Genomic DNA, 24,546 nt, shown 5'->3' on the forward strand with positions numbered 1-24,546 from the left:
TTCAGGGATTGTAATTTAAAGGGTTCTAAAAATCACTGGATCAAAAGCACCGTCGTTGGCGCACTTCCAAAGATATCTTTGTTCGTTTTCGTATTCAATCCGAAGAACCTTGGTCTGGCCGACGACACTACTTTCGACATTCGAACAAGCTAGTACTTCGTCCGCTTGTGCAACATGACGGTCAACTTTGAGGGTAATGGAAGATCTATATTGGGTGGCAGGTAGGCCTGTATGACGATACATGTTTTATCATCTACTCCTCGTCCTGCACGTATTTATGCCGGATGTCTTTCCACTGCTTCTATGGAGAGGGAAATATTAGCTGGGAAGCCAGTTTCAGCCAAGCAGCAGACGTACCCCCTTATTCCATGAGTCCCAAAAAGCAGTGACACCTGAGTCAAAGCCAATACCAAAAGCAAAGGCGGCGGCGAACACGGAACCGACGTATACGCCTACATAGAGAAGCAATTGGAACATTGGTTAGGTAGCGAAATCAGGATGGATAGACATAGAATGCGTACTGTTCCGCTTGAAAATAGAGTTATAGGCGGCTGTTGCAAACTAGAACAGCGTCAGTAAGAAATCAAGAGGCATACTAAAAGGAAAACTGACCGACATGGTTGTTGATTTTTGACTTGAAAGTCGGACGAGCGCGGAAGGTCTGCTGAACCAATTAGGTAATCAGACGTCGTTTCGCGCCGCGGTCACAGCCCGGTTTCAAGTCCTTAACGATCTCCAGCGATGCTCAGCTCAGTAAGGTCTGCGGCAAAACACGGATGTAGAAGACTACTTGGTGGGTATTCTGGCTATGCTACGCCGTCCCAACCCTTCAATCCGTTATACCCATCTGTTTCTGCACAATCATGGCCTAGCTCTGCGAATGGTCTAATGGACGAGCTTGACCATCCTCCGTCCGCTGAAGGTGGCTACTCTCGTGCTCACCTCACCCCAAAGGCTTTGGGGGAAGATTCAACTCACATGCCGCCTGGTCGCATACCACAATACAAACTCCACTGTTTTTCCAGTCGCAACAACACTATAGTGACTTTCACTGACCCACGCGGCAATCCTATTGCCTGGTACAGCGGTGGTTCTTGTGGGTTTAAAAGAGGCCAGCGGGCCTCCTATGAAGCCGGATATCAGTGTGCTGTGAGGATATTCAAAATCATTGAAAACACAGCGGCGACAAAGGGCATGGTTCGGATCGCCCTTTCCTTCAATGGCTTCGGTCAAGGCAGAGATGCGATGCAAAAAGCCCTTATGACAAGCGAAGGTGGAAACGTGAAGGTTCTAGTCGAAGTTGTCGGGGACAGGACACCAATCAAGATTGGTGGAACGAGGTCGAAGAAGATGAGAAGACTGTAGATGTTTGTGTATTCTTTGTTCTGCGTTCAACTCCCCTGCTGAGTTGAAGTTACTAGAATATTTCCTACTTTTACACCTACAATACTTTGCAGTCATTCGCTTCGTGAATGGAAAGACAGACCGGCCAACCTGAAACTCTGAAACAGTGCACGGTCTATTCTTTCTCCTTGATAGCTTGTTCTAGCTCGACAGACGGGCTTAGATGTTGTAATTGCTATCTCCCATATTCATTCAGTCCAACTGCTCATGGTCGAACATCGAATCAATTCTTTTATCGTATATCCTTGTTGCAGCAGAGCTTGTGAATGCAGGACTCCCAATATTCATCTCCTTGTCTGGTGAGAGTAGTTTTCTCTACTACCCTCAGTCATGGACAGCCTCGCTTGGCTTTCGACAATTCTCCTTTATCAGTGAACCACCGAGTCTATCGAGGCTCCGTTTCCCTCTGAGTCCACTGGCTGAACCAGCGGTCGATAGTATGAAAATCCTGAGGGGAGCTCTAGTGAAAGTTCTTTCGGTGAAGACATCTACATATGGTCCATTTGTTCGTTTGATTACTGCGTGTCTGAGCCACCGTCATGAACTGTACTCAGCTTCTATACTCTTGACCGTGGAAGCCTATCGTTCAAATTTATTTTGGTAACTAATTTTCTATTCCGAATTCCTCCCGTGATGTTGAGATACATAATGTTGGGCCAGGTGTTAGAAGAATAGGATGAGCAAAGATAGAGGAAGTTATCTTGAGGTCGAGGGTCTACAACAATAAATGAAAAGAAATGAAACGGTTTGCCGAACCTCCTGAAGGAGAACGTAACGGTCTTTCCAGAGCGTCAGAGATAGCACTAGCAGCAAGGTGAACAGCTGAATTCGCCCACTGTATCAAAGTTTACGAATCACGATTATATTAATTACTGTGTACATAGATCTGGCGATGTTGTATTTCTTCACCTTCAACCATCAGTGTGATGAATATCGGCTCAGATGACCATCATATTTTTGTGGCGAAACAGAGGACCCCGGATAATTGGGGATACAGTCGTTCGGGAATTCGGACAAATTTTGAGAAATTTTTCGAAAATTCTGTTCGATTTTCGGACATTTCAAGGCCTCTGACGGCGGTAGGTTGCTCACAGGGGTTCGGACATTTTTTCCAGCTTGGGGAGTTATATCTGCAGGTGGGAGTCCGTGGGACTTTTGGAAATTTTTTTGAAGCCTCCCCGAAGATCATTTAGGCGAGCGCTAATTTGCTTAAGCGCCGGCGGCTGGTCGACTTTCGGACATTTTTTGACAGAAATTCTTGATTTTGGTTCGGACATTTCAGCCGAAATTCGGCAATTTTGGGAACGACCTTCACTGTGATTATCCGGGGTCCTCGAAACAGTCGCTCGATCGCCGTTTAGCGGAATCACTGGAATCCCATCGAAGGTGGAGTTCAACGCGAATGGTGCGGATTTCTCTAGATCTCGCGTTGAAAGCAGGGGTCGTTCTAGTATTAGTGACTCTTTCTTCTACGATGACTCTGTTGGCAACAAGATATGCTGGATCACACTGCTTTCTCTCGAACTGGACGCACTGGTTAGCAATGGGCGATCCCTTGTCCGATAACAATACGTTGTCATTTTTTGCCAACCTCTCCGTTGTTCCTGGCTCTCTATGTCCTGGTGTAGGACCGGATACTCCCTCATATTCCGGATACATTGGCTTAAAACATGACACAAATTCAAGTCCCAGGCGATCATTTTTCTGGTACGTGTTCAATAGCACGTATCTTTGTGGGGAAGGTTCTTATCAGCGACTATTCTTCAGGTATTTTGGGGCCGAATCTCATGATCCAAAGGCACCTATAATGTGTGTGAGAGAGCTCATCTCGAGGAGGTTGTATTCATGAAACTGCTTCCAGCTTAACAATGGGTGGAGGTCCCGGAAGTAGTGGACTCATGAACGCACTATTTGGTTCGTGTTGCTGAGTCTCCTTCTGCTTTCAGTGATGAAATCCAGAATGAAAACAAATAGGCCAGTCACCGTGCATCATTACAGCTGCAGGTTTGGTCGCTAATCCGCACTCCTGGACGGAGCGATACAACCTCCTTGTATTGGATCATGTACAACATTTAGTCGTCTCCCGTATTTGGCGTTTCATTTACTCTTCTGTGGATACAGCCTGTTGGCGCGGGGTTCTCGTTCTCGTCTGGACCGCAAGTAAACAACAGCCGTGATGCTGCACTAGACGTTTATGATTTTCTCCAAAAGTTTTACGCTTTATTCCCACAAGTAGCGGGGTAAGTGCTATTACTACCTTCTATTGGAAAGTAATCCAACACCGACTTCCACATTGTAACAGGAACAAGCTCATTATAGATGGCGGAAGCTACGGTGGAATATATGTCCCCCATATTGCTACCGTTATACGAGAAGGTAACCGCGCTATCGCAGCCGGGAAGGGTCAACCTGGTGCAAGACGGTTGAATTTAGAGTCGTTAATGATCCACAACCCTTTCACTGTGAGTTGTTTCTGTGGAATACGTGAAAAGCTGTCAAGAACTTCGGAGTCTCAGGATCCATACTCGCATTTTCGGTGGTTACTTCAGTACCGCTGCGTTTACCACAACGTATACAATGAGACCACCTGTAAAGAGGCATATTCCACGTTACCGGAATGTCTGGAAGCGTTAGACTATGCACTGGAATCAGAAAATTCTACACCCAAACATCGGTTTGAAGCCATCGAACTTTGTGCGAAGATAGGGAAAGGAAATACGAATGGAACTGCTCTCGAAGACATTCGTTTGAAGGTCAACTTTATGACTTGTCCCTATCTCGAGAACTTGACCGGTTTTGCAGTGCCGACCTGATGATGTTGATAGCTGCTATCCAGAATTCAAGTGGGTAAGGGAACTGTTCAACGAACGGAAGACCAAGACTATGCTCGGAGTTCCTGAGTATGTAAACTACACCTCTTTGAATATGGACGTTGGGAAAGCATTCTCGGAGTATGGAGATAAGTGCGTGTTTTCCTCTGTTTTCCTTGCCAGAGATTTGTCCCTTAATTTTCTTTCTCAGGGCTTTTCGGCATCATCACCTGTACGGGCCTTTACTAGCAGATGGCATCAGGTTATTGCGTACGTTCTTATTAATCCAGTACATGCAGAACTGTTTGAGATGTTCAAGACAACTCGAATGCTATAGACTACATCGGAGCCCAAGACGCCAATTGTGCTTGGCCAGGGGCCCTTTCGTTCCTGAAGCTGATACACAGTCCATACCAGCAAAGTTTTATCAACAGCAAGGAAACACCCTGGCCAGTCACATCGCAATTCGAGCGAGGTTACGTCCGTCAAGTTGGGGATGGTGCGGGGAACATGACTTTTGTCCTTGTCGAGGGCGCAGGCCATTTTGTAAGTCGTACTCGATTTCTCGGCAGAATGATATTCACAGAAGATATCACGATAGAGCGTTCATGATCAACCTATCATTGTGAAATCTATCATAGAGCATTGGATCGAGAACGAACCGTTTATATGAGTCGTAAGAAAGCACATGTACATCCTTGACAATCAGTACACGTAGTGAGGACAATTCAAATCATACCGCCCCAGAATCTCTTCAAATTGAGGCGGCTGAGGGTACTTTGACGACGTGCAGCAGCAATCTTTTCGGGAATGCGCATGTGGAGATTATGAGCAATCCTTAGTCGGGGATCGAGTTTCTCTGACTTCGGAAATGGAGGAGTGGTCATTGCGACGTCGGCTTCATGATATGCGGCCTGAAGATCATCAACTGATAGAGAGGTGAGGGACAGTTCGACGGAAAGGAAGCATGGCGACTCACGAGATTTGATGTTGAGAGAGGCAAGCTTTTTACGATCATCATCTGAGAGGGCCTTTTCCCAGAACCAGACATATTGATCTAAGAGGATCAAAGTCAGCCTTTAGCTGCCAATCATTCCGTGAGATGTACATACTTTGCTTGTCTGCCTTTGCCTGCTCGCCGGATGCATGTCGTTCCAAGAACTTGTGAGCGTCCTCTTCCTCCTCCTTAATTGTTTTCTTTAGCTCTGCCAATTGGCTCTCCAGCTTCTAAATATGTTGATGAGTAACAACCTTCACATTTACAATGCTGAAAAAAGTGACCTTAATAAGCGCAGCATCTCTAGCGTCAGCAGTGGAGCCTGTGCTTGCCCTAAGTCTTCTGTATCCTCGAAAAGGGCCTAATATAGAACGATGGGTAACTGCTATCTTGTAAATTCTTAAACCAAGCGATGATGAATGTCTGAGCATGAGAAGAAATTAATGAGGAAGAATGGCCACAGCGTTTGGTCAGGTGCGTGACGTAACGCGACTGTGACTTCTTAAAGCTTCTTGTGCAAGTACTAGTACTACTGTAATGGAGGGCGGCCAGGTATCTATACTAACTCGCTAATCCTAAAGCTCTACTCACTGGCTACTTAGAATGATGATGTGCCGAGGTCTTGTTCCTTGCTAAACGTACGTTCCTAACTCCGAGACTCTGTATTGACATTTTCTAAAATATTGCCATTATCAGACTAATCCTTCGATTTTCTGTGGACCATGTTTTTATGATGAGAGTCCTGATATTGTAAACATACTTCTTTCAATGAGTTGGTGCCATGCTTTTGACGCATATATCCAGTCCTCGACAGCAGATGCGGTATCTACGCCTAGCCCTTGCGGGACTCTGGCTGCCAAAACTGCTCCAATGGCGAAAGAGAACTCAATCGGGATATGTGCAGTGTCTTCAGAACAAGTGAGCTATCACTGTGGCAGTCTTTTCAACACATTCTTACCGTTCTCTTTATCTCCAGTCTGGCCCCCCTATGACTTATGTGACATCTCTTCCGGGTACAACTGCAGATAGTTATAGGCCGTCTGATTCAACTGCTTCTACTCTCGATCACTCTGCTTCATTTACGACCGAGGCGCAGTCACCGTTGAATCAAAATCTCAACATTCAAGACTCTGCTTCCGAGTCTTCAAGTCTTTCTGTGCTTACTCTATCCCCAGTGCTCAATCCAGAAAACGTGGATCATTCATTGCATGATGCCAGAGATCCAAATTCTTCATCGCTTTCTCACATACTCAGTACAGATTTTGAAGCTCATCCAACAAGCAATGCTCCGAATTTTACCGACAATTACTCCTCACCTCCGTCACCTCAGTTGTCTCCAGATACTCTCTCAGAAGGTCGATCGAGCTTTGTTGAAGATTCGATAGCTACGAACAGCTCCCGACTGACTGGTCAACAGCTTCAAATATTCAATTTGCCTTCGTCAACCACTTCTCGTGAAGCGCTCATCTTTTCGCTCTCTTCTCCTTCTGCAACAGTTCCTGCTATCAAAAGTTTGTCAGTAAATGAGATCATGCTACCTGAGGGATATAATAATCCTGACCTCTACCAAAATGCCCATCGTGACTACCCAACGATGGAACCTCCTTCGATTGGAAGTCAGCGACTATCAGTTACCACTAATTTCAGTCTCGAACTTTCCCCACACTCACCTCCCTCTGCTCCTCGGCCTGCCTTGATGACACTTCCCAACTCTGGACCAGAACACGATATTCCTGCCATAGGGGCACTGACCTCTATGCACAACTTACTGACCTCCTTATCGCAAGATCAAATATCAGGTCCTACATTTAACACCAAGAATGATGCTCAGGAAGACGAGTCCGGGTATGCTCACTGCAAGAGTGGTCCTGAGTATTCTACACTCGAACCAATGTTACCCAGCTCTTCTCCCGATAATACCGTGCTCACATCATCATCGCCGCCCAATTCAAGCCCTCCCCAACTATTCTCGTCTTCTCCTTCTGGGACCCCTACGACGATGCCAATGTCAATAGTTACTGAAAGACGATCACCACCACCTGTAGGTCCTTTCAAAGTTCATTTGGCGGAAATTGACTCCAAAATGCTTTAGGTCTTCCTACACCGCTCTTATCCGAAAAATGCCGGAGCTGTATCGTCTCCAGATCAACAGGTCCTTTCTCAAGAGTTTGAACCAATATCTCCACTGCTTTTTGCACAATTCGACGACCAGGACGCGAATAACTTGATGCGGTCAAACCCTGTAAATGACGAATTTACTCTTGATAATTCCAGTGAACCGGACTCGGTACGTCCTACATCAGCCTACATCTTGGCTCGACTTTTATGCTAAAAGTAGTTATCATAGATGGTTTATCACACTGCTTTACCCATCACAAGTTCTCCGATGCCATCTTCGTCTCCTAAGCATGAAACCCCAATAAAGGCAACATCATCCTCCCCGGGATCCACCCACCCTGTCGGGTCACCCACTATGGCATTTTCCTCTCCACCGAGGAAGAGGAAGCGCGACCGTGAAGAAGAGGCATGTTTTATTGTATATATCTTTTTCTTTCGACTGAAACAAGCCTGTGTAAATTGTAGGTCTCTCGATCACTTCCAGGGTCTCCGGTAAAACGTCTGGTGAGCTTGACTGCTTCTCGTGAGAAGCGTGGAAGATTCAATCTTTTAACAGGCTTATATGCTACCTGCTCCGAAACGGTCTACCATAGCATCTCACCGACGCCAGCACAGGAAACTCGCTACACCGTTCAAATCTCCGCTGATGACGAAGCAAGCAAATCTTGATGCCCAAGGAAAGGTTTTGATGGGCCCACCCGTTGTCCCTGCTGATAAGCCTTCCATCACGATGTTCGAGGCCGGTCAATCTCATGCATCTGCTCCTCCCTCAACGAGAGTTCTTTCTCCCACCAATTCGACAAAGAGACGTTTCACTGTCACTGCTCGTGCGGCCGCTCAATTCAAGTCTCCTCTGTCTTTCATCAGTATGGCGAATTCCTCTCCCTCCCTCCCTCAGGTTCGCTTGACTCCTAATATGCAATCGCTCGAGCGAAAAATACAAATCCTCAAGAGAGCTCTCAAAGTGAAGAAAGATAATGAGGAAAAAATACTGGCTGATCTGACAGCACGGTGGACAGAAGCTGGGAGGGAGGTCGCTTGGGAAGTTTGGGAATTGGTCAAAAATAACGGGGATTCTCCAAATGCACATGGTAGCAGCAGCTTGGGCAGCAAGAGAGCACTCAACGATAGTTGGGGGTGGGATGTTCAAGGAGATCAAAAACGTGTCAAGTCTGAAGATTCATGGGGTTGGAGTACAGCAGATCAAACTCGAGAGACAGATGAAACTGTAATATTGCAAGACGAAAACGCAAAGCCGAAAATAGAGGACGAAGAAGAAGAGAGGATAGAGTATACGTTAGGCACAATGCTGAGGCGCCTAGGTATTGATCCTGCCACCCTTGGCTGGGATGACGGAAATTGTGTCTTCGAAGATCCTTAGGTTATAAGAGTATCAGACGAAGCAGTCTTAATGGAATTTGCTGTGTGAGTTTCACAAATTCGTTCAATAAATTCCACTCTGGAACACGTACTACATGTATCGAGCTCCCAATTATAGTCTTACTGTAACCACTATGATACAATGTAAATAACTATTTTTGTCCAAGAAACTGGGTATAACGGAAATCAATCGCTAGCAACAGAATCATCATCGGCTAGGAAAGGTCTATCTACAATTATTAACAAGATAGAACAATGGGAAAGTAGAAACTCACGCGTATTCGTACCCGCTCCTTATAGCACTTGCCATCCACTCTTCATCTGCTTCTTGTTGAGCAGGAAAAGCTGCCCCTCCGGCGATGCTCAGGATAACAGGAAGAAGGACAAGCCCATGCAGGGCTCCGGCAATGATCAACGTAAGCCACATACGGAAATAGTATATCTTTGAACAGCATGTCAGAAGTTGAGTAAAGCAGTGGTGATTATCTACTCACCTCCAGCAGCTTAGACCTCGTGAGTCCAAGAACACACATCCCGATGAGTTTCGTGAAGGTAATTCCCGAAAGTACCTACATACCAGGAAAATCAGTACTGGATTACAACTTTTAAATCCAACACATACCGAAGGCCCAACGCTTGTAAGGCCTATATACATTCTCTCGTCTCTTTCCTTCTGACCTTTCGCTCGATCTGCAGCACCAAAACCCCAAACGCTCCCCGCGCCTGTAGCCGATCCATATCCAGACCCAGACCCAGCGCTCATGAACGCCCTAGCCACATGCACACAAAATTCAACCGCAATACCTTCTGCCATTACCAGATTTACCAAACTGATTGCATTCAAACTCACTCCTTCTAGCCTCATCATACCCATAACGCTCACTACCACCATGCCCGTCACGGCTGTCACTATTCCACCTGAGCGTAAGGAGCCAAGGAATGTCGACGTTATGATGAGGGTTGATAGGAGGCCAAGGCCGAGAATCATCTGTGTTGTGGAAGCGATAGTGAGATATTGATCAAAGAAAACATAATGTGGGGAGTAGGGAAATACATCTACACCCGTCGATTCAGATATTGATTCGGCGATGCGGCGTGCGGAGGAAAGAGATGCGATAAATTCGGATTGTGATCTCAGCGGAGTGTGGAAGGTACGGAAATGAGAGGCCACGATCTCATCATCATCCGGGCCTTTTCCAAATGCTACACTGCCGCTAAATCCTTCCCTGCCTCCAAGCGGACATTCCTCCCCAGCCTCACTTGCAAGCCACCACTTTGCATACTGTACAAACTCTTTGCCCTCCGGGAACCCTTCCATGGTAACATTCCAGCTTGGATCCCGGTCCTCGAAGCACGGTCTACATAGACGTGCACCGTCACGCGGCCGACATAGTACAGATGGATCCCGTTTCCGCACGCGACAACAGGTATCCATTTCGGGGTCGAGCCAGGCAAAGAAAGTATCAATCCAAGAAGCAGCAGGGTCTGCAAGGTGGGAAGATGACTGGGAAGCGGACAGTAACGAGAGTTCAGATGAACCAACAAATAATGGGTCTGATTGAAGTTCAGAGGAAAGGGTTGATAGCACTTTGGTTTGACTCTGATCTCTTGTACGCTCTGCCTCCAGTATATTACTCAAACTCATTTTTTCACAAGTCGTGAACCTTCCGCACAATTTTTGTTGACCATCTCTCCGAGTAACATCTACATCTCGAACGACAAAGTACACCGGCGGGCCAACATCGAAATATTGGTCCATTTTGTCAAAGTAAGACACAAGATAAGAAGAAGCGGGTAGCGCCAGCCGCTGGTCTAAATCGAGATGAGTTGATTGCATGAAGGACAAAGAAATGAGATTATGATTCACCTAATCCCAACTCGATTCCTTGCATTCCAATGATACCCGCAACAAATATGCCTCCGAACACGATCAAAACCACGGCTTTCACTACAGGTCTGAGCAAGAACGGTGCATAATATCTTCTGAAGAATTTTCCCAACCAACCTGGTGGTCCTGAACCACTGACGCTTCCTCCTCTTGTTAGGCTTTCACCGTAAGCACCAAAAGCACCATAACTCGGGCCGTGGTCGGAATTGAAATTGGACCTGTCAGGAGAAGTCTGTTGTTCGTTCAGGGTATCTCTGTCGTCTTCGTCCCCAGGAAGAGATATCTGGCCAGGCAGACTGATACACGGTATGCAATCCATTCTTCCTGCTTCAATCCTCCTTGCATCCAGCCCCATCCCGACGCCGGCCAATAAGCAGACTTGGAGAAGAGCGTTGATCATCACCCCGCCCGCTGCATACAATGCAAAATTCCGCACAGCGGGCATCGGCACCAATGCACCAAGAAGAAACGCTACTGATTCAGCGAGTGTAGAAAGTAGTATTGATGGCCCGATGAAAGACAGGGTCAATGCGATACGAGCAGGCGGAGGTAAATATGATGGATTTGGATACGCAGAAGAGGGGGCAGATGAATAGGAGGAGAGTGAGGATGTATGATGATTATGTCGGGATGGATTAGGAAAATGTCGTGAAGAATGAGTAGTTCGTGTGGGCGACATCATGCGAGCTTCAGCATCTCCGTTTTCCGCAATACCATCATCCTCATCAGCAGCAACATTCCTTTCGTTGCCTCGACCTCTATGTCCCCAATTACCAGGTCTATTCAAAACGTTGCTGTTCCCTGCATATAATCCATGCACTGCATCCACACGTTCCAGCTCTCCCATTAATAGGAAAACATTATCCACTCCTACTGCGAGTACCAAGAACGGTATAACCTCTGCAATTACCAAAGTCACTTTAACACCCACTAAGGAGAACAGCGCAACGGACGTGCTGATCGATAGAAGGACCAGGACAAGCGAGAATAGAGCCAGAAGTGTGTGCGAGGTCAAGGTGTAGCTTCGTAACCACGAGATTGCTGCGCGCCAGTGGAGCCTCCAACGATTGGCATTATTAGGAGAAGCACGCCGAGTACTACTCGGCCAACTTCCACCTCCACCCAACGTGAGCCCGACATACAAAAACATCGCTATATAGCTCCCCACCACAACCCTCACGTCTGTGTTTCCTTCTTTCCCGATTTCCTCTTCCAAACTGACACCAGTGCTAAAATCCACATTTAACCCAGCTTCCGTTGGCGCTCGTATCTTCACTTCTTCGAGGAAGACGCGCAAAGTTCGTTCCCATTCCTCAGCAGCGCGTTCGAAAGTTTGCTGCTGTTCCGGATCAGGCGGGCTCAGTGACGAAGATAGGACAGCGGTCATCACTAAAGCTGGAGCATCAAGGTAGGTGTTGAGGTTCGCGTCGCGCGTTCCACCAAGAACATAGTGTGGCGCCAAGGGTTGACCAAAGTCAGGCAAACATTCTACCGGGCTCCGCGCGCACCTCTCTATCCTGTCCTTGTACGTGTTTTCATCGTAACCATCTAAACTACCACCAAACCATCCCATAACGCTTTGTACAACACATGGCGACCCTGGACCTGCTGGAGAGAAGCACACGTCATTGAGCGTGAGGTTGTTGGGTAAAGAAACGAGTTTGTGCCGAATGTGCTTCTCGAGTTCGGATACGTACTGTAAATGCTCAAAGGATAACACTGGGTGGTTCTCTTGGTCGGTAGAGGTAATAAAAATTTGCTGAGGACGATAGAATGGCCCGAAATGCTCGTCGAAGAAATCTTTCTGTACTCGTGTTTCTGAATTTGGCGCGACCCAAAGCCGGACAGGGTCTGTTTCTATGTCGAATTTCGTCCAGCCAACATTTATGAGACCAATGAATGTGAAAACCACCGCGCAGGTGAGCATGGGGTATGTAGCAGTGTTGAAACCGAGTTTGTAGAAAGATTTACGAAGAAGCGTGTTGAGTTTGTACTGCTTTGGTTGTACCGTTTCTACAGGGTCAATGAGACCTCGAGCAAGATCTGCATGATGGTCGTCTAGTGAAGCAGCACCGACGAGTGCGCGTGGTGAGGTTGGAGTTTCACCGGACAAAGCTAGGCGCTCGTAACGACGTTCTCGACGTTTGCGGATGGTCCCTTGGATAAGGAAACCAAGGATGAAGCCCACTACGGCAATCGAATATGTGAGAATCAGGGTGAAGGACAAGCAAGATAGTAAGCCGACGTGACATGCCGAGCCTACGTCCGGAAGGTCTGGGAGAACAGGACAAATAGAAGGACAGTCGATGCAGGTACACCGAGAGGCCAAGTCATTATCACTGCAATTCCTCGGTGAAGGACTGAGCGGCGTAAAAGATGGTGTCGAAGTGGATGGAAAGTTGATCTGGAATGGACTCCCCAGGTCCTTTTCTTCTCCCAGGAACCTGAAGAAGTCGTGGTAGTTCTTAGCTCCTCCACCTATAAAATCCATTGCATATCCGTTGCTAGCATCGAACTTGACGTCCTTGCAACTCTCGAAGAAACCCTGACCGAACTGAGGTCCAACATAAAAGTCGACAGATTTGACAGCAATCTGGTCGCTATTCGTAGTCTGTGTGGATGTAACGTTGAGAAATGAGCCTTGATTGGGTGAGCAAGTGAACTTGCAGAAGAAATCGTGAAAGTTGTTCTTGCAAGCTGGACAAGCTGAGACAATTTTGTCCACAATTCGAAAGTTGTCCTCAAGAGTTATGAGCTGGTCGTGGGTGCAACATACAGGCCCAGAGCTAAATTCTGGACCGCAAACTCTTCGTAGAACATTTCGCGTGGATGTGGAGGGCTAACAGAAAGAAATCAGAGATGTATACTGGTGCAATGAGGAGATACAGACCTCTTTCGGTGGACCATCATAAGGACAAGGAAGCTGTTTACCAAATATACTCTTGCTTCCGCAAGTATCCCGCATCCCACATCGTTGAGGAGGGTCCGACATGTAAATGATAGACACAGACTAGACTTGAAGCGCCCAAAGCGTCTTCCCACATGCATCTTAATCTAATCTCATGATTAGGCGCTTTCTTCTTGCAATTGAACTGCTATCACCCCCTCATTGCCCTCTCTCTGATCCTGGGAATTACGTCGCATCTATCGTTCGATGAGTCTGGATGGTTATTCCTGTTCATTAGCATCTCCAATATTTACTAGATCCGTTTGTCACAGGATTCTTCTTCACGCGTAAGAAAGGACTTTGATCCCAACCAACATAAAGGATCTTAAAGTATATTGCCTTTTCTTCGAGAACATGCAGTACCTAATCAATTTACCGCATCATCATCTGGCACAGTGGAAAGCATTGAGAGAAGCTTACTCTTTGGCACAAACGGGACATACATCTATAATTTTGGAGGCATGCAGAGTACTTGAGAGCCTACCAATTCCAGTCACATGGAATATTCCAGAGTTTGAGGATATTACTGCAGCATACCTGAATGGTCTAATAGTATGCATTCAAGAGTCCATGGACTTGGAGAGGACTCTTAAGTATCAACCGAGGTGAGCCATCATGTTTCCCTCACCACCTGTAGCTTCTCTTGCTTCAGAGATGTTCATGTTGCTCCGATGAGTTGCAGACAAGCTCACATATGCCTTTACAGACCGAGTTGCATAATCCTAGTGCAACAGGGAGATGCACTATGGTTTGGTGATTCCAGGCACGTATGAATAGCTCTGAATAGCTGCTTTACAACAGGTGCAATCTTTATCCACAGGTAATTAACATAAGCTGCAAACAAATGGAAGACAAGACAGCAAAAACTGGTCAATAATTTTTAGGAAGTGTTTTAGTAACAACAACTGTTTCAGTTTGTCGCTCCCTTGAAAAAACCAGGTTCAAGATACTATTCTCCTATCCGGGAGATAAAACAAGAGGGTTGTGCATATGACAATATTCCTAACAACCAGGCCAGAAGCCAGCTGTAGCCCAATCGCTTATACTGGTGATAGTTCCTGTGGCTTCATCGATGATGATACCCCGAGGATGCAGATGAGCATGAGCAAATCGTAAGGGAGTGTTGAGAGGCAGGCGAGATGGTGAGTCTTTCGTATAAGTTTCTGTGCAAAAAAAAAGAGAAGAATATAACGATATACACCAATAAGTTAGGGTGGTATGAAAGTGCGGGGAAGAAACAATTGCGATACAGGCCAGTAGTAACAGAACCTAAGTATTTTTGGGCGGAAGACATGCATCTCTCATAAGACATCTCTGAGCTTCTCTGAGTTGAAGCGGCCATATCAAAGAGTGTATCGGCGGTCATGGTATCTATGACCTTGTCACTCCAGGACATTGCTCCATACAAAGATACTAGTGTCCACGGGAACCACTATAGGGCGATGGGGCTCTTTCGATCCTCGAGAAAAAGAAGGGTGGTGACGAATTCGTGGAACCGGAAAAGTAAAGGTTGCACGTAGTACTGCATCGCCCGGACTTCCTCCGCAAAATCATTCAGTACTCCAGTTGTTCTATTACTCTGACATACATAGCCAGCATAGACCAAGTTCGTGCGCCTAAGCTAGTATAGTTCTTGAGTTCGTACGTTTTTGGGGTCCACGAGGTGGCCCATTGTTGTGGTGGGTGCCTTGCCGCTGTAGCAGCAATCTCCCGGAATCAATCCGATATCGATTTTCCCTGACCCAACTTGAACCGCTTTCATCAACTCGCACCCACCGAAAATGCATATTGAGCCCCAAAACCCACACGGTTTATGAATGAAGTTCATACAGTAATGCTTCAGTACCCGATGACAACAGCGTGAAAGTAGTCGAATTGCAGGTCGAAGGAGCATTGTACGCTGATCAAATCTCTTGTTCCAATGCACAAGGCTTCGAGATTCTCGCAAACCGGTATAAGCTCGATAATGTGTAAACACCGTAGGAAATGTACAAATTTATATTGTAGTAGTGGAACATGCAAATAAAGCTATGTCATTGTATATGATAAATCTCACTCCTCGTTCATCTTCATGATGTCCATCGAACAAGACCCCTCCGTACCCGCCCCAACTTCCAAAAAGGACGCCAGCAAACCTCGCCGTCGCTTCATTGGCTCAAAATCCTCCAAACCGACGTCCTCCTCTAATCCTTCTAACTCTGTTCTACGAAATCAAATCCCGGCAGAGATCCTCGAAGACCCCCAGCTGAACGCGATCATCGAGAAGGTCCTCCCCAGAAACTACAGTTTCGAGATCTACAAAACCATCCATCATGTGCGAAAGAATGGGAGTAAGATGGTAGCTTTGCAGATGCCTGAAGGATTGCAAATGTTTGCGTGTGCGATTGCCGATATTATCGAGAGGTAGCTAACTATTCACCTTGGTCACTTGACGTTCAACATTGCCAATGACTGGATCTCATGCAGATTCACACCAGCATTGACAACGATAATGGGAGATGTAACCTATGGAGCTTGTTGTGTTGATGATTACACTGCACTCGCTCTAGGCTGTGATATGCTTATACACTACGGGCACTCCTGCCTCGTTCCTTCGAATTTCACTCAGGAAATCAAGACTTTGTATGTGTTTGTCGAGATCGGTATCGATTCAGTCCACGTACACCAGACAATTCGCGCCAACTTGCCCAGTGATCGCGATGCGTTTCACGACGCCCTAATGACCATTGGCATGGGAGAAGGAGGCGAACAGGAAATAAAAGCTGGAGAGAGAATACCTATTGCTGGCCCGGGACTAAGGATCGAAGCTTCACCGCATAAGTCTGTAGAGGAAAAAGACCGTGATGTAGCTGTGATACTTGCCGAACAGAAAGATTTGAATCCGACTAGGTTGGCATTGGTGTCGACAATTCAGTTTGTCGCTGCTCTGCAACGACTAAAAGAGGATTTAAGTGACCCATACATTCCTTCTTCGACTTCTGCTACTCCTCTTTGGACTTTCCCTTATGAAACAACAATTCCTCGATCTAAACCTTTATCACCTGGTGAAATTCTAGGATGTACTGCACCAAAGCTGGGCGAAGAGGTCGACGCGATCGTGTAAGCTACTCCCTTATATTCATTGACATGTCCTTCCTCAAGACTTCTTTCAGCTACTTAGGTGATGGACGCTTTCACCTTGAAGCTATCATGATAGCCAATCCATCAGTGCCAGCGTTCAGGTATGATCCATATTCGAAAAAGCTTACTCGTGAGCGGTATGGCCACAAAGAGATGAGGTCAGTGAGAAGAGATGCAATCGAGGGCGCAAGGAAAAGTATTGGTTGGATTAAAACTGTTGAATTATTGAAAGGGACGGCAGATCCTGCGCCTATTGAGGAAGAAGAAACAGATACACCTCTTTGGGGATTGATACTCGGTACTCTTGGGAGGCAAGGAAGTTTCAGGCAACTACAGGTAGAATTCTCTCCGTCTTTCGTCCAACGCGTGCTGCCTGTACTGAAGTAATCTTAGGCGATAACAAATCAACTACAAGAGTCTCGTAAACCTATTCCCTACATGCCTATCCTTCTATCCGAACTTTCCCCTGCAAAGCTGGCACTTTTCAACGCTGGTCGAAGTCCATCTTTCTCTACCATTGATACACACTCGCACGGACTCCAACGATACTCTAAACTACCATCGACCAATCATCCTCGAATATCTACCTTTATCCAGACTTCTTGCCCCCGACTTTCCATCGACTGGGGGTACGCGTTTGAGCGTCCATTGTTGAGCCCGTATGAATGTGCGGTGGCGATGGGTACAGGGAAGAACACGGAATGGTTTGATTCTGGAGTGGAAACTAAGACAGTAGGAGCTGAAGGATTCGGTAAGCAGGAGAATGACCACTATCCGATGGACTTTTACACCGCTGGTAGTCCGTGGGCTTTGTCAAGAGTCAAAGGTGTATTTACATAGAAGATCAAGTTTTGAGGCTGAATAGTTATGTAGCTATCGGCAGAGTGGGCTGAATCGAATCAGATGAGTCCGCAGTGCTACCACTGAGAGTGACAAATTGTGACAGCAGTCACCATCCATTGTGTGACAGTTACTTTTACAAACGCTATCTCATACCATGTCTGAAAGAGGTCGTTCAACTTCCCCTCGTTTGCCGCAGAACTCTACCACCGATGTTGACATGGACAAAGGGAAAGAAAATAAGTTGCCAGACGCCAAGGTTGTCATAATCAACAATTTGACGCGAAACGTCGTCGAGTCGCACCTTCGTACTGTATTTGGTTTTTACGGCCAAATCGTAAAACTTGATCTACCACTTTTCACTAAATGTGAGCGTCATTATCGCCTGTTCATTTTGGAACGATTCTGATACTTACCACTCATTTCTAGCCGGTCAAAATCGAGGAAAAGCCGCCCTCGAATTCTCCCAATCTTCGGAAGCACATATTGCTGCTTCTCATATGAATGGCGGACAGCTCGACGGAGCTATCCTAAAAGTCGAGCTCTCCGATCTCCCCGTCCGTTCTCGTTCTCCTCGTTCCCGTTCATCCCGGTCACGTTCACCGAGACCTCCCCCTCGTCGCAACGGTCGTGACAGAGCCAGAAATAGATCATTTTCTCGTTCTCCATCTACTTCACGATCTAGGTCGCCGCCAGGCCGATACCGTCGCAAAGATGACGGTCCGGGATTCAGAGGAAGAGGCTTTGGCCGTCGTGGACGTGGGGGTCCTCCCCCGCGTAGAGGGCGTATGAATGGAGCTTCTCGTTCTCGCTCACCTACAAGGAGGGGCGGTTTAGGCCCGAGAAGGAGATCTCCAAGCTACTCAAGAGGTGGATATGGCCGCAGAGGTCGCTCAATCTCTCGTTCTCGCTCAAAATCTAGGAGCAGGTCGAGGAGCTACTCCGTCCGGTCCAGTAGATCCCGCTCGTACTCTCGTTCGAGGTCGAGGACCAAATCTCGGTCAAGGTCCCGGTCGATGTCATATTCTTCTTACTCCAGATATAGTCGGAGCCGTAGTCGGAGTAAAGGCAGTCGGGATGATATCAGAGATAGCCGGTCAAGGTCACCCGGAAATTAATCATGTCGCTGTTGAATGTACATTATTATATATGAGTACATACATGCTACTTAGGTTTCTTGTTCTTTACGATGCAATTTTTCAATATTGAGATAATGAAGACCGTCGATTCATTCATAATCCGATATGGTGTAGTGGCTAACATTATCGCCTCTCAAATGATTGGTATAATTATCGCGATAGCCCGGGGTTCGATTCCCCGTGTCGGAAAGTCTTTTTTTCCAGCCTGCTAATTTTTTGATATTCCATGAAATCTTACTTCAAAAACCCATACTTCAGCAGAAAGTTTTGCAAAACATTAATTCATTAATTGCATGGTACATTTTTGAAGAGGTCGCCTGGCTCATCTTCGCTAAATAATACAACAGTACAAAAGACACGGCAATAAAAGCAGCAGCTTGGTAGTTCACCACTCGACACGCATTCTGCAGAAAGTGTACTGACGATAAGAAAAAATTGAGAGCTAAGAGATAGATATAGTGCAACCTTCCAAACGTCCACATACGACTTGAATGAAACCATATATCAATAAATTGAAACCCAATGGGTCATTAGCAAAATCCAATTAACGCATCACCAGCTTAGGATACTGCCCCATTCCGTTTACATTTCACCTCAGACCGAGCGGGCGACGAGCATTAACTCATGTCATCCAAGTCAGTAAATCCCATCCCCTTCTTCCTCAAATTGGCATATCTCCCTGCGCTCTTCCCAAAATCCTCAAACTCGTCCTCCGTTCCGCCTTCGGGTTCCTCATCCACATCCACATAATCCTCATCATTATCGTCGTCTTCGACCTTCCGAGATGCGAATATATCCGCATGCGACGACACCGATTCTCCACCGCTGTATGTGAATCCACGAAAGTTTTCCTGCACACTGTTGGTCAGTGGCGTACCCGCGGGTTGTCGCTGTTTCTTATGTTGTCGACCATTGGCATGAATATCGATTCCGTTCGCGACCCGGTTGAGTGATGACTTCGATGATCGATTTGACTTGGCTGAAGCGCTACTTCCATTCCTCGATAATCCACCCCCACTTCTTGAGGATTTATGTTTCGTTGACTTGTGGGTGGTATGCGCGGTGCCATTCGGTAATGTTGTCACTGTTGTCATCGGTGATATAGGCGTCATCGGCGGCGTCTTCCCTGTCTTCTCGCTTCCAAGAGGTCCGTTGTGCACATGACCTCCAGGAAGAAAGCTACTTGCACCGAGGCTTTGAGAGACCCAACTTTCTGAGGGATCGTCCTCAGCGAAGTCGGCGTAATCATCCTCGTTAAGACCGACATCGGCAATGCTCTTCTCCGTGAACTCAGGATCAAAGTTCGACGTGGACTCGTCTGACTCGACGACAGGCTTGAACGGAGGAGTAACCTTCTTTTGCGCAAGGAGGTTAAAATCAATCGATTTGAAGAATGGATGTTCTTTCAACTCTGCAGCATCACGGGTAGCGCCCAGGCGTTTTTTGGGATTCCTGTTTAGGAGCTAAACCGACCAACGTCAGTGGAGAATCATTAAAATACACAATACTCACTTCCTTGACGAACTGTTTCCCATCCTCATTTATAACACCTTTAGGAAACCTGATCTTCCCAAAACAAATGTTCTTATACATCTGCTGCGTATCCTCTGCGTAGAATGGACTCCATCCACAACACATCTCAAATAGAAGCACTCCCAAGCTCCAAAAGTCGACTATCTTAGAATATCCGTGCTCGTCTAAGAGTATCTCGGGTGCGAGGTACTCTGTTGTGCCACAAAATGTCGTCGTCAACTCGTCTGCACGTAAATTGGCTTTCGATAAGCCAAAGTCGCAAAGTGCGACATGGCCTGTTGCATCGAGAAGGATATTCTCTGGCTTGAGGTCTCGATAAACTATGTCGTATTTGTGCAGATGTTCCAGTGCCAGGATCAACTCGGCCACATAAAATCTTGCTCGTTCCTCCGAAAACCTCGTTTCCCTTTGTAAATGCCAGAATAACTCTCCTCCGCTCTTGAAGTCGGTAACCAGATAGAGGTCATGCTCCGTCTGAAAACTGAACTTCAAGCCCACAAGGAATGGCGACTCTAACGACCGCTGAAGAATTTGTCGTTCTCCAATAGTGTGTGCGACTTCCTTTTTCGCCACAATTTCCTTTTTGGAAAGCACCTTCATAGCGTAAATTCGTTTTGTGTCGCGTTTTCGCACTTGGAACACTTTGCCGAAAGTGCCCCTACCTATGAGCTTGAGAAATTCAAAATCGCGCGGGGTGAGGGCACGTTTGGTCTGAAAGGAGTATGGAACGTTGACAGGATGAGGGCGGATATATTGAGTGCATGGTTTGAAATCGTGGTGTTGTGAATCATCGGAGGTTTTTCCAAGAAAAAGAAGGTATGGAAAGGACGGTGCGGGCGGACGAGTAAACACCCGGGACGCAAACGCAGATGATTCCACGGTTGTCATTGACATAGAAGATGCAGATTAGTACAGAGCGAGGGGGAGAAAAATAATCAGCGAAATGTTCCAACGAGTTGAGAAGACAGAAGTAGAAAAATTTGCAAAAGAAATAAGTGGGAGTGAAAAGTCGAATTGGCAATGACGAATCATCAAAAGAAACTAACGCCCGCTGACGTCGATGGATACAACAACAAATCCTCCTGTCCTATCCCCCCATGTAGGCAGTAGCTTTCATAACTTGAACAAGAACAGATTCACCATCTGTCCCAAGGTTGGTGTGAATCAGGCGAAGTAAAGATTTCCAACTCCTCAGAGTGGGCTTATTAGGAATCGAAACCCAGAAACCGAGATATAATGGATGAGCTATTGGCGCTGGAATACGAGTAAATGTATGGAACGTCATCACGATTAAGGATCTTGATGTGCATTGCGCCGATGCGTGGGGTAACTATGCGGGGTTTTATAAACGGTGGTCGCCAAACCGCAAGTAGGCTGTCGGAGATGCGTGATTTGCGGCCGCGGCCTATACGGAATACAGCGTCCCATGTCCATTGGGCGAACATCCCCAAGATTCACAGACTAGTTTCCCCAGAAGAGAGGATTTCGTATTGTGTCAATAAAATTGGGGAATCAGTTCAGGGGTGCGTCCGCATGTGAACAGCCATAACGGAGTGGGCACTGGGCAGAGAAGGGATAGGCGGGAATAGTGTGCACTGACGAAAACCGGATATCGAGCATGGGGGGTAGAATGAGACAAAGATTGTAAGGATGTTAATGTCGATGATACACCGATTGAACAAGGTGCCGAATGTCCACAGTGAGAAATATCGAGCATGATCTAGGCACATCGCGCCCATGCCCAGTACCAGGACCGGAAGGACGGGAGAATGAAAAAGAAGAAATGAACGATGAAATGAACGACGAGTTTACACCCACCTTGTATTGCTCAAACGTAATCTGGACACGCATTTCTCCAGTGACAGGCTCATTGGTGTCGTTTTCAAATGGCTTGAGTCTGGTGCGATCTATCAGTCAGTAGACCATTTCGAAATGATACAAAAAACGATCGAATGTCAAGGGAAAAATTTAGATCCGTGACTATACATCGGTTGTGTTGCACGCTGGTCCCAGTGGGAACATGCGACAGACATTCGGCTACAAGAGAAAAGAGTTGAAAAAGGATGAGAACTCACTTGTACCACTGATCGACAGTATGATCATGAACTAGAATCGGCTTGATCTGAAGTGTGCCCAGGAATCCCTGGTCTTCTACAGCACGGTCGTATACATTGAAAGTAATCAGAGAGTTCGAGTTGGTGACATCGCTGCCAAACGGTGTCAAATCTATGAACCTGAAGATAGAATATGCGATACTCACAAGGATACCTCATGTTTCCAAACTGGATTATGAGCAGAAAGCCTTCCGAAGAGGCCACCATTTAGAGCAGACGTTTTTGAACCAACACTAGATACAGGCGAGTTATCCTTGCTCCCGCTGCTTCCGCGGCTTCTCCGTTTCACAGCGGCATCTACAGCAGCCAGAGCATTGATGGCATTGGATGACGATGGCCGAGATAAAGATAAATTAGTCGCGGTGCCCTTGACCTCCTTGTCGGTTTCATCGGTCGGATTGCGGGAAACAAATTCGTTCTGTTCAAATTGGACGACGACATAGGGCTGGGCAGCCATTGACCGAACATTAAGACCTCTGGCCTGGATAAGCTTTACATGAATCTGTCCCCTGGAGATAGGTGTCGAAGCCTCTTTCGGAGCAGAAGACGTAATCATTGGAGATGCCTGGGTGGCCGATGACGATGTCGCTGAGGACTTGTTTGGAGACGGACGGGATTTATCTCTGGCGGGAGGCGGCGGTAACTGCATGTTGAAATCTGGAGCATGAAGAGACAAGCTGGTAGTGGGAAGTGAAGCCGCAAAAGAGGCGTGGGCGCCAGTTTGTGTTGGTGGTCCGTGCGGCCCCGGTGTTAAATCGACCTCTTTATATGCAGAGGGTGGAATGAAAGGAGAATGAGCACTGCTGATTCTGGTAGGTGTTAATAGTGGATGATAAGCTCCAATGCTTGGTGATTGTGGAAGATCTTCGAATGGATTTCGTTCATGGCCTCCGGCATCGACTCTAGGTGTAAGCTGGTCCATCGGTGAAGGCGACGTTGGCCAGAATTTCAGCATTTCAAAAAATGTTAGAGATGTTGGTGGTGGTTAATTTACAAAGTTCTAATCAATGTGGAGCAGCCCGAGTACTATTCTCACTATGTGGAGTATCTATTCTCCGTCAACTGGCGTCTTCAATTTCATAAGCCGCTGTTTTGCCGAATCCAAAACTTTCACCACTGCTCCTATCAGTCCTCCAAGTAATACCGTCTGTTTTGCTGTCTTCAAAGGTAGTCTATCTGCAAATCATAAGTAACGTTCTTCGTCCACTGGTATGCATCTCACAAACTCCACAAAATAATCCAGCTGTTCCAAGCCCCGCGCCAACTTCTTTCACTTCATTCCACGGACCTCCCAATACTCGTAGTCCTTCTTCGATTGCTACCCATCCCACAGAAATTGCCACTAATTTCCCCGATTCTTTTGCTGCCCCTTTCATTCCGCCTAACAATACTCGATAGTTCTTCGTCTTATTGTAAAAATACCAGCCCTTCACTGTTCGTGGTGGTCGATGTGCATTTTCAGCCAGGAACCGTAAAGAAGTCGCCCTTCCTCCTCGAACAATTCCGATTGTCGCTCCAACTATGAACGCCACGCCAGGAACGATGAAAAGCCTTGGTGGAACTGCCAGGTGAATTCTGCCATTTTCGTCTGTCCACATTATTTTCTGCCCATTTTTGTCTGCATTCCTCAAACTATAGGAATGTTCCGAAATATGCGGGCTGTTTACCTTTGGTACGCTTTGTGAACCAGAAGTCGTTGACATGAAGTAAGAGTGCGTTAGGGCCGAATGCCGATACTTCCTACGTCATCCTTCCCACACCTCCATCAACTTCTCCGGAGAGATTCACAGAAGAGAAGTACATATTCTTATTATCGATATACGCGCAAGGGTAAACCCGCAGTAAGTTTCTCCAATAGTCAAGTACCGCTGCATCTTCGCTTCAACTCCCAATTAAAACTCACTCTCTTGCGATAAGGCAAAACAAAGGTGGATGCTATGTTTGTCTCATTCGAGAGGGAAAATACCGTACGACCTGTGTAGGACTTCAATTTTTTAAATACTTCTTTCCAATTCTCCTGTTTATAACCTCTTGTACTGTCAAGTTACGCTTTGTGGAATGAACCTGTAACCTCCTGTAACCTTTCTGAATCGTGCCAGGCTCGTGCGAATCCATAACATGGTGATCAGTGAAGTTCAAAACATCTCAAACCATTGCTTGCATCTTCGCTGATATCAACTTATCGAAGAGCAAAAGAAAAAGAATCATGTTATACCTAAGCAGCCTGCCATTCTTCCAGGCAAGCTTTCACTTAGA

General features: G+C 46.6%; 11 protein-coding genes and 1 non-coding gene across 12 annotated transcripts; 7 read left to right on the forward strand and 5 right to left on the reverse strand.

The window, feature by feature from the left end:
• Nucleotides 1-15: 15 nt before the first annotated feature.
• Nucleotides 16-689, reverse strand: C8R40DRAFT_1233984 (ubiquinol-cytochrome C reductase; the record flags this gene model as incomplete). The annotated part of the gene is made up of 5 exons (XM_046233345.1): nucleotides 613-689; nucleotides 522-561; nucleotides 358-452; nucleotides 258-301; nucleotides 16-205 (listed from the first exon to the last, which is right to left on the reverse strand). Exons 1-5 carry the CDS (start codon nucleotides 616-618, stop codon nucleotides 16-18), a joined length of 375 nt encoding a protein of 124 aa, XP_046090594.1. The 5' UTR covers nucleotides 619-689.
• C8R40DRAFT_1082101 (uncharacterized protein) lies at nucleotides 690-1,770 on the forward strand. The gene is made up of 2 exons (XM_046227178.1): nucleotides 690-1,367; nucleotides 1,422-1,770. The coding sequence occupies exon 1, from the start codon at nucleotides 742-744 to the stop codon at nucleotides 1,363-1,365; it is 624 nt and encodes a 207-aa protein (XP_046090595.1). The 5' UTR covers nucleotides 690-741; the 3' UTR covers nucleotides 1,366-1,367; nucleotides 1,422-1,770.
• A 1,177-nt stretch (nucleotides 1,771-2,947) lies between these two features.
• On the forward strand, nucleotides 2,948-5,262 carry C8R40DRAFT_1200207 (alpha/beta-hydrolase; the record flags this gene model as incomplete). The annotated part of the gene is made up of 11 exons (XM_046233115.1): nucleotides 2,948-3,111; nucleotides 3,172-3,213; nucleotides 3,266-3,318; nucleotides 3,379-3,467; nucleotides 3,526-3,644; nucleotides 3,707-3,866; nucleotides 3,921-4,157; nucleotides 4,207-4,367; nucleotides 4,426-4,484; nucleotides 4,552-4,760; nucleotides 4,816-5,262. The coding sequence occupies 11 exons, from the start codon at nucleotides 2,948-2,950 to the stop codon at nucleotides 4,885-4,887; spliced, it is 1,365 nt and encodes a 454-aa protein (XP_046090596.1). The 3' UTR covers nucleotides 4,888-5,262.
• C8R40DRAFT_1165770 (uncharacterized protein) lies at nucleotides 4,943-5,642 on the reverse strand (the record flags this gene model as incomplete). The annotated part of the gene is made up of 4 exons (XM_046230746.1): nucleotides 4,943-5,142; nucleotides 5,194-5,271; nucleotides 5,327-5,441; nucleotides 5,496-5,642. 4 exons carry the CDS (start codon nucleotides 5,640-5,642, stop codon nucleotides 4,943-4,945), a joined length of 540 nt encoding a protein of 179 aa, XP_046090597.1.
• On the forward strand, nucleotides 5,496-7,858 carry C8R40DRAFT_428004 (uncharacterized protein). Its single transcript, XM_046235037.1, has 8 exons — nucleotides 5,496-5,685; nucleotides 5,739-5,763; nucleotides 5,814-5,849; nucleotides 5,908-5,961; nucleotides 6,016-6,129; nucleotides 6,188-7,252; nucleotides 7,304-7,735; nucleotides 7,795-7,858. Exons 2-7 carry the CDS (start codon nucleotides 5,749-5,751, stop codon nucleotides 7,541-7,543), a joined length of 1,524 nt encoding a protein of 507 aa, XP_046090598.1. The 5' UTR covers nucleotides 5,496-5,685; nucleotides 5,739-5,748; the 3' UTR covers nucleotides 7,544-7,735; nucleotides 7,795-7,858.
• A 201-nt stretch (nucleotides 7,859-8,059) lies between these two features.
• Nucleotides 8,060-8,710, forward strand: C8R40DRAFT_1035421 (uncharacterized protein; the record flags this gene model as incomplete). The annotated part of the gene is made up of 1 exon (XM_046223503.1): nucleotides 8,060-8,710. The coding sequence occupies one exon, from the start codon at nucleotides 8,060-8,062 to the stop codon at nucleotides 8,708-8,710; it is 651 nt and encodes a 216-aa protein (XP_046090599.1).
• A 185-nt stretch (nucleotides 8,711-8,895) lies between these two features.
• On the reverse strand, nucleotides 8,896-13,669 carry C8R40DRAFT_1233987 (uncharacterized protein; the record flags this gene model as incomplete). The annotated part of the gene is made up of 6 exons (XM_046233346.1): nucleotides 13,488-13,669; nucleotides 10,577-13,436; nucleotides 9,332-10,521; nucleotides 9,204-9,278; nucleotides 8,985-9,151; nucleotides 8,896-8,935 (listed from the first exon to the last, which is right to left on the reverse strand). The coding sequence occupies exons 1-6, from the start codon at nucleotides 13,587-13,589 to the stop codon at nucleotides 8,896-8,898; spliced, it is 4,434 nt and encodes a 1,477-aa protein (XP_046090600.1). The 5' UTR covers nucleotides 13,590-13,669.
• A 1,899-nt stretch (nucleotides 13,670-15,568) lies between these two features.
• Nucleotides 15,569-17,622, forward strand: C8R40DRAFT_427564 (putative diphthamide synthesis protein-domain-containing protein). Its single transcript, XM_046235036.1, has 4 exons — nucleotides 15,569-15,947; nucleotides 16,011-16,643; nucleotides 16,697-17,000; nucleotides 17,058-17,622. Exons 1-4 carry the CDS (start codon nucleotides 15,616-15,618, stop codon nucleotides 17,502-17,504), a joined length of 1,716 nt encoding a protein of 571 aa, XP_046090601.1. The 5' UTR covers nucleotides 15,569-15,615; the 3' UTR covers nucleotides 17,505-17,622.
• Nucleotide 17,623: 1 nt separating this feature from the next.
• Nucleotides 17,624-18,723, forward strand: C8R40DRAFT_427389 (uncharacterized protein). The gene is made up of 2 exons (XM_046235034.1): nucleotides 17,624-17,872; nucleotides 17,934-18,723. The coding sequence occupies exons 1-2, from the start codon at nucleotides 17,662-17,664 to the stop codon at nucleotides 18,620-18,622; spliced, it is 900 nt and encodes a 299-aa protein (XP_046090602.1). The 5' UTR covers nucleotides 17,624-17,661; the 3' UTR covers nucleotides 18,623-18,723.
• A 19-nt stretch (nucleotides 18,724-18,742) lies between these two features.
• C8R40DRAFT_t38 lies at nucleotides 18,743-18,832 on the forward strand. The gene has a single exon. It is a non-coding gene; the product is annotated as a tRNA-Glu (tRNA).
• Nucleotides 18,833-19,260: 428 nt separating this feature from the next.
• On the reverse strand, nucleotides 19,261-22,939 carry C8R40DRAFT_1035474 (serine/threonine protein kinase; the record flags this gene model as incomplete). Its single annotated transcript, XM_046223509.1, has 6 exons — nucleotides 19,261-19,539; nucleotides 19,729-20,106; nucleotides 20,156-20,887; nucleotides 21,995-22,073; nucleotides 22,252-22,383; nucleotides 22,437-22,939. 6 exons carry the CDS (start codon nucleotides 22,937-22,939, stop codon nucleotides 19,261-19,263), a joined length of 2,103 nt encoding a protein of 700 aa, XP_046090603.1.
• Nucleotides 22,940-23,283: 344 nt separating this feature from the next.
• On the reverse strand, nucleotides 23,284-24,073 carry C8R40DRAFT_1082135 (uncharacterized protein). The gene is made up of 3 exons (XM_046227179.1): nucleotides 24,007-24,073; nucleotides 23,513-23,957; nucleotides 23,284-23,466 (listed from the first exon to the last, which is right to left on the reverse strand). Exons 2-3 carry the CDS (start codon nucleotides 23,886-23,888, stop codon nucleotides 23,339-23,341), a joined length of 504 nt encoding a protein of 167 aa, XP_046090604.1. The 5' UTR covers nucleotides 23,889-23,957; nucleotides 24,007-24,073; the 3' UTR covers nucleotides 23,284-23,338.
• Nucleotides 24,074-24,546: the final 473 nt, after the last annotated feature.

Source organism: Lentinula edodes, assembly GCF_021015755.1.
Source record: "Lentinula edodes strain Le(Bin) 0899 ss11 chromosome Unknown C8R40scaffold_3, whole genome shotgun sequence".
Lineage (NCBI taxonomy): Eukaryota > Fungi > Basidiomycota > Agaricomycetes > Agaricales > Omphalotaceae > Lentinula > Lentinula edodes.